The sequence below is a fragment of the Anomaloglossus baeobatrachus genome, chromosome 3, assembly GCF_048569485.1.
Source record: "Anomaloglossus baeobatrachus isolate aAnoBae1 chromosome 3, aAnoBae1.hap1, whole genome shotgun sequence".
Classification (NCBI taxonomy): domain Eukaryota; kingdom Metazoa; phylum Chordata; class Amphibia; order Anura; family Aromobatidae; genus Anomaloglossus; species Anomaloglossus baeobatrachus.
The window spans coordinates 622,220,478-622,228,322 of record NC_134355.1 but is presented as its reverse complement, the minus strand read 5'-3'; the positions used below and the strand labels follow the sequence as shown (position 1 = coordinate 622,228,322).

The 7,845-nt window shown below is 50.5% G+C and overlaps 1 protein-coding gene across 1 annotated transcript in view; it reads right to left on the bottom strand.

Annotated features, from left to right (window-relative positions):
- Positions 1–7,845, bottom strand: part of ATP6V1C2 (ATPase H+ transporting V1 subunit C2) — a 115,493-nt gene that overhangs the window by 105,016 nt on the left and 2,632 nt on the right. Inside the window, exon 2 of the mRNA XM_075338766.1 lies at positions 261–417. Within this exon, the coding sequence (XP_075194881.1) occupies positions 261–389 (129 nt within the window). The 5' untranslated portion in view covers positions 390–417. The remainder of the gene's footprint in view (positions 1–260; positions 418–7,845) is intronic.

Genomic DNA, 7,845 nt, shown 5'->3' with positions numbered 1-7,845 from the left:
TTGTCGCGACAATTTGCTCTTTGTTCCAACGTATCAATGTAGAAGCTATTAGCTCAGGGTCCAAAAAGAAAAAGTAAAGTGTCCCTCCAGCCTTGGGAGCTGCATTAAGCCAGTATGGGATCCATTCAACGTCAGCAAACAGAGATGTTGAGAACAATGAAAATTTAAAACAAACTGGTACAAAACGCTCAATCTTCTCTGCTGGATTTCCCCATGTAGGTAATAATATTCTACAATATAATTGGCAATATGACCAGTACCTTCAGGTCAGGTATGATGAACTTTGAATTGTCTGACAGGTTGGCTTTAGAAGTGACGGTATTCATCCTCTCCAGGGCTGTTAAATTAGTCTTATCTCCAGGAACCGAAATTAACCAAAACTCCGACATTTTCGACTTGGATGAGGAGCTTCAGACACTGGAAGTGAATGTGTTACAATATATCAATGAATGAAAGCTGAGACAGCCCTTTTATATTATTATTAGTGATGAGCGGGCACTACCATGCTCAGGTGCCCGGTACTCGTAACAATTAGCGATGAGCGGCACTGCCATGCTCAGGTACTCATAACAGTTAGTGATTAACAAGCACTATGGGCTTGTTAATAGTAACGATTAATGATGAGCGAGTGCTACCATACTCGGATGTTCAGTACTCATAACGATTAGTGATGAGCGAGCACTACCATGTTCAGGTGCTCGGTACTCATAACAATTAATGGTGGGCGGACACTGCTATGCACAGATGCTCCATACTCTTAAAGAGTAGTGATGAGCAGGCACTACCATGTTCGGGTGCTCAGCACTGATAACGGTTAGTGATGAACGGGCACTGCCATGTTCGGGTGCTCGGTACTCGTAACAACTAGTGATGAGGGGGCACTAACATGCTCAGGTGCTCTGTACTCGTAACTAGTGATGAGCGGGCACTACCATGCTCGGGTGCTCAGTACTCGTAACTAGTGATGAGTGAGCCCTACCATGCTTGGGTGCTCAGTACTCGTAACTAGTGATGAGTGAGCACTACCATGATCGGGTGCTCAGTACTCGTAACTAGTGATGAGTGGGCACTACCATGATCGGGTGCTCAGTACTCGTAACTAGTGATGAGTGAGCACTACCATGCCTGGGTGCTTGGTACTCGTAACCAGCAGTTGGACACATGAATGGGTGTGAATCGTGTACCAAGTATAATGGAGGTCAATGGGGAACTTAAGCATTTTTCCAGAAGATTTTCTGGGAAAAATGCTCGAGTTCCCCATTGACTTCCACTAAACTTGGTACACGAGTCATCCAAGGACCAAGTCGTTACGAGTACCGAGCACCAGACCATGGCAGTGCTCGCTCATCATTAATTGTTATGAGTACTGAGCCCTTGAGCATGGTAGTGATCGCTCATCACTAGTTACGAGTACCAAGCACCCGAGCATGGTAGTGCCCGCTCATCACTAGTGATCAGTTCCGAGTACCCGAACATGGTAGTGCTCACTCATCACTAGTTATCAGTACTGAGTACCCGAGCATGGTAGTGCTCACTCATCACTAGTTATCAGTACTGAGTACCCGAGCATGGTAGTACTCGCTCATCACTAGTTACGAGAACCACGCACCTGAGCATGGTTGTGCCCACTCATCACTAGTCATTACGAGTACCTAGCACCCAAGCATATAACAGAAAGAGATGGAGAGAGGTGTTCAATTGCCGTGCCAACAGATCACTTATTCAGAAGATCAGATCAACGTCACTTTATTTTCATACAGGTCTACGCGTTTCAGGAGCACCTGCCCCCTTCTTCAGGACCGTCAGGTATAAGAATAACATCAAAGATATGTTATTCTTATACCTGACGGTCCTGAAGAAGGGGGCAGGTGCTCCTGAAACGCGTAGACCTGTATGAAAATAAAGTGATCTGTTGGCGCGGCAATTGAACACCTCTCTCCATCTCTTTCTGTTATCTGCCGTTTGGGTGGCTGCAGCCGTGGATCGATCTATATATGCGATTATAGTAGTTGTGACTTTCACAACTACAATTGGTGAGTAACATTACTCCCCCCTCCCTACCCCGCACATATTGGGGTAAGACCCTATTTGCGCTTTTTCTCCACAGCCTTGTCTTCTATTAGCACCCGAGCATGGTATTGCCCAGTTTTTATTAATTATTATGTGTCAGAAAGATTTTCTGAGTAATATGTATACTAATTAATGCATATACATAAACATATAATAAATAATACATAGATTAGGTTCACACAAAAGTATAAAAAAATCAGTCCGATTTTCATCCAGAAAAGTGCGGCAATTTTTTTCTCTTTTTTTCTCACTTCTCATCCATGTGCGGTCCGTTTTTTTACAGTAGCAGCTATTAATGTATCCACAAATATCAGGTACTATACTGTGGCAACCAATTTTTCACTCATACCCAAAGACTTGATTGGGTGAGTCACATCCATTCTCTGAGTCAAATCGCAGACAGTAATACATGTATACATAATAAATAACACACACATACTGTATATATACTAAGCTATACATGTACACATAATAACACACATACTGTATATATACTAAGCTATACATGTACACATAATAATGTGGCGCCCCTGAGGCTTCCGTCGCCACAGGTCATTGCACCCCATCCAGCGGTGTGATGCCCCATTCTGGGAGAGGAAGAGAGTGAACTCCGGTCCCCTGGTAAATCCACACTGCACCCATTGCTAGGAACACACTGGGACCAGGGAAAGTGGCAGACAACCTTCCCATGCTGCATGCTGGGAGGGGTCGTAAGACCCATCCCTGCTCCTATAGGGTAGAACAGGGCAATTGGGGAGGTGGGAGGAGCCATCTGAGAGCAGACACAGAGAGGAAGGTCAAGGTTAGTCAGTCGAAGTTGGAGAGAGAGTGGGGAAGGAGGAGGAGGCCTGCTGGAGGCAGGCAAGGAGGAGAAGAGAAAGAAAAGAAAGCTCCAAGTCAGACAGGAGCAAAGAAACAGAAAGAGACGCTTCCTGGTGAAGATCCTGGGACTCGGAGGGTCCAGGTGACACCACGTAGAGAACAGAAGGAGTCGCAGGGCCACGGGTAGTCTGTATAGCTGTCCAGGGCAGTTTAGAGCTACGGTGGCCTGGTCCACAATAACATCGGTGGAGGGATCAAGCTGCGACAGGGGACGGTCCCTAGAGACTGGAGGAGTGCAAAGATCATCTCCAAACAGTAAAAACCGAGGCCCAGGGAACGTTGTAGACTCCCCGGGCCAGAACCCATAGCAGAACTTCCAGAAAAGGGGTAATCAGCCGACAGGTGACCCCCCCAGCCTGGAGGCTGTAGTGGAGGCCAAGCCAGGTTTATCCTATCAAAGGCAAGGCTAAGGAAGACAGCAGAAGAAAGAGACACTAAGAGAAGGGTACCGGCTTTTACTCTCAGAATCACCCAGAAACAGCGGAGGTCCCTGACAGTGGTCCCGGCAGTCCAAGGGTCCCTACAGTACTGTGACAAGAAGTGTGAGTAAAGAACTTGAACTGCACCCTTGGAGTGGTCTCTGTTATTTCAGCTGCATAGACATTCATAAGCACCAACTGTGCCCCGGGGCATTGCTCTACCTGTGGGGAGTAGTACCACCATTGCTGCCATATCATCCCCCGGAGGCCTCATACAGCAGCGGCGGCCTATTAGCCGCATACCACAGGTGGCGTCACGAACACAAACTTTAATTCAAGCCACATATTCTACTGACACCCACCAGGGCCACGGAGCCGGGCCCAGCCACCACTGACTACCACCGGACTAGTCCGGCCCGGCACCGGGTGTCCCACAGCCCTGGGGTGGGCGAGTCAACTTTTGGCGTCACGAACAGGATTTCGTGCCCGGTCACACCGGGTACTGTGCGCCTGAAGAATCGTGAAATAGCCTGTGTTTACTGTGAGAAACTGCCGCCATTGAAGCCACTGAGCGCGGGAAGAAGGGGGGCGTGAAAGAAGAAAGGGCGCGAAGAGAAGCCCCGCCCCCTTGTCCAAGAAAAGAGCGCGAAGCAGTGCCCGCCATGGAAGGCGGAGGAAGAAGAAATGGCGACTAGATAAGCTGGCCGGCTGGCAGAAAGAGTCTAAATGCCAGACCAGCAGATAAAGAAAATGTACCTTATCGCAAGCGGAGTGATGCCGGTCGTGATGGGCTGGGCGCCAGTCTGGCGCCAGATGCTAGTGCAGCCTCCGGCCCCGCCTCCGAGAAGGAAAAGGGAGCAGCCGAGTGGCGTGGTCGAGCACCCGAGCAGTGTACCAGTCAGCATTCCCCAGGTCGGTAGCATGGCGGAGGAGCTGCAGCAAGGTGCACCAGGGACCGGAAAAATGGATTCTGAGCTGAACCTGCTCCGGGAAGAGATGCGAATCCTGGCCCGGAGGCTGAGCAACGTGGAAGTAGAGGCGGACCGGCAAAGAGAAACACCGCTGGTGCCGGAAGGCCTGGGTCAGTGGATGGATGCCGCGGAGCAGCAGCAGGGTGAGCAAAATGAACCCTCGACCCGTCCGGACCCATGGCCCCGCCAAACGCCATCGCCTAGCCCCTTCACCGACCCACTGACCTTCCCCGCTACCCCCGCTGACGCCCGGTGGGGCACTGGAGGCATGCCTGAGACCCCCGCAGACGGGGCCTGGGGAGGGGTGGACCCCGAACAGCTAGCGGGCCCCCTACCGAGTCCCCCTGTGAGCCTCCTGGGAATGACATCCCCGGGAGTGAACTGGGACGCAGCGCCCATTGAAAGTGGGGGACTTCAGCAGTCACTGCGCCCTAAGGAGACTCCCCTGGCCAACGAGCTAACGTGCCGGAGACTGGTGGTAGAGTACCAGAGGGAGCGGGAGGTCCGGGAGGAGAAGCGGAAGGCCAAAGAAGCCGCTAATCTGGCCTCCAAAGAACAGGTCAGGAAGGCCCTGAAGGGATCCGAGGGCCCAGTGAGACGGGGCCTAGTAGTCGACTTCCGACAAGCTGGCGGCTGGGGCTTCATCAGGGAGCCCGGTCTGGGCAAGGACGTATTTGTGGCCCGACGCGACATCGAGGAGCACCTGCCCAGAGGCCACCCAGGGAGAGATGCTAAACCGGGTGATGTTGTGGAGTATACACGGCTGATGGGGAGCCATGGCTGGTATGCGCTGCATGTGCGTAGCCTAAGGGAAGAAGCGGCCCCAGAAGAACCAGAGTGGCGCCGCACGATGCAAGCGCGCAGCATCTCCCCTAGCAGCACCACTTCCTCAAGACAGGCCCAGGCCGCAGAACTGTGCAGAGGACCTGCGACAACCACGCAAGAAACGCAGACCCGAATCTCCATGGCGTGTGTGATGCAGGGAGCCCGGCCAAAACAGGGCCCCAAAGACCACAGTAACAGCCCCCTGCAGACGAGCAGCCCTCTGCAGCAACGCCGTATAGCACCTGCAAGCAGCCCCACTCCAATCCAGGTTGCAGAACAGTGCAGAAGGTCAGGGACCAGCGCCCAGGGGACCCAGACGATGATATCGTCGGCGTACCTGCTGCCAGGAGAAATGCCGGAGTGGGACCCCCGCATCTACCCTCGTGAGTAAAGATGAAGAGATGCTGAACTGTATATAGCCCCTGTCTGCCCCTCATTCTTTTTGAAGATGTCCCTTGTGTTCTGCCCTAATGTTCTTTTCGAAGATGACACCCTTTCCTGCTGTACTGCCCCTCATGCTTTTCGAAGAAGTCACCCCCCTGTTTATGTGTACCGTGCCACGGAACTGGAATGTGGTCCCCGGTGAATGTGATGTCTTATGTGTCCTGTGTAACCAGGCCACTGGACTTAGTGGCTGGTTGAGTATTTGCCCCATTGTTGTTTGAAAAGAAACGAACTGCCAGGCTACTGGACTTGTTGTAGCCAAGAAATGTATATAGTTGCACCCGTTGTGCCCCCTACCAGAATTATGGGGGATGTGCCCGAACCGTGGAATGAACTGGAAGTGCACACATAGTTTTCTTTATAAGAAGTTCGTAACGTTCGAATCATTGTGCCTCCCATAAAGGGAAGAGATGTTTACTGTTTTACTGTTATTCATAACAAAAATGTTTTGCAGTTCTTCCACATGTTTTTGTTGTTTTTCAGCCCGAGGACGTGCTGGGATTTGCTGTGGGGGAGTGTGGCGCCCCTGAGGCTTCCGTCGCCACAGGTCATTGCACCCCATCCAGCGGTGTGATGCCCCATTCTGGGAGAGGAAGAGAGTGAACTCCGGTCCCCTGGTAAATCCACACTGCACCCATTGCTAGGAACACACTGGGACCAGGGAAAGTGGCAGACAACCTTCCCATGCTGCATGCTGGGAGGGGTCGTAAGACCCATCCCTGCTCCTATAGGGTAGAACAGGGCAATTGGGGAGGTGGGAGGAGCCATCTGAGAGCAGACACAGAGAGGAAGGTCAAGGTTAGTCAGTCGAAGTTGGAGAGAGAGTGGGGAAGGAGGAGGAGGCCTGCTGGAGGCAGGCAAGGAGGAGAAGAGAAAGAAAAGAAAGCTCCAAGTCAGACAGGAGCAGAGAAACAGAAAGAGACGCTTCCTGGTGAAGATCCTGGGACTCGGAGAGTCCAGGTGACACCACGTAGAGAACAGAAGGAGTCGCAGGGCCACGGGTAGTCTGTATAGCTGTCCAGGGCAGTTTAGAGCTACGGTGGCCTGGTCCACAATAACATCGGTGGAGGGATCAAGCTGCGACAGGGGACGGTCCCTAGAGACTGGAGGAGTGCAAAGATCATCTCCAAACAGTAAAAACCGAGGCCCAGGGAACGTTGTAGACTCCCCGGGCCAGAACCCATAGCAGAACTTCCAGAAAAGGGGTAATCAGCCGACAGGTGACCCCCCCAGCCTGGAGGCTGTAGTGGAGGCCAAGCCAGGTTTATCCTATCAAAGGCAAGGCTAAGGAAGACAGCAGAAGAAAGAGACACTAAGAGAAGGGTACCGGCTTTTACTCTCAGAATCACCCAGAAACAGCGGAGGTCCCTGACAGTGGTCCCGGCAGTCCAAGGGTCCCTACAGTACTGTGACAAGAAGTGTGAGTAAAGAACTTGAACTGCACCCTTGGAGTGGTCTCTGTTATTTCAGCTGCATAGACATTCACAAGCACCAACTGTGCCCCGGGGCATTGCTCCACCTGTGGGGAGTAGTACCACCATTGCTGCCATATCATCCCCCGGAGGCCTCATACAGCAGCGGCGGCCTATTAGCCGCATACCACAGGTGGCGTCACGAACACAAACTTTAATTCAAGCCACATATTCTACTGACACCCACCAGGGCCACGGAGCCGGGCCCAGCCACCACTGACTACCACCGGACTAGTCCGGCCCGGCACCGGGTGTCCCACAGCCCTGGGGTGGGCGAGTCAATAACACACATACTGTATATATACTAAGCTATACATGTACACATAATAAATAACACACTGTATATATACTAAGCTATACATGTACACATAATAAATAACACATATACTGTATATATACTAAGCTATACATGTACACATAATAAATAACACACTGTATATATACTAAGCTATACATGTACACATAATAAATAACACACATACTGTATATATACTAAGCTATACATGTACACATAATAAATAACACACATACTGTATATATACTAAGCTATACATGTACACATAATAAATAACACACTGTATATATACTAAGCTATACATGTACACATAATAAATAACACATATACTGTATATATATACTAACCTATACATGTACACATAATAAATAACACACTGTATATATACTAAGCTATACATGTACACATAATAAATAACACACTGTATATATACTAAGCTATACATGTACACATAATAAATAACACAC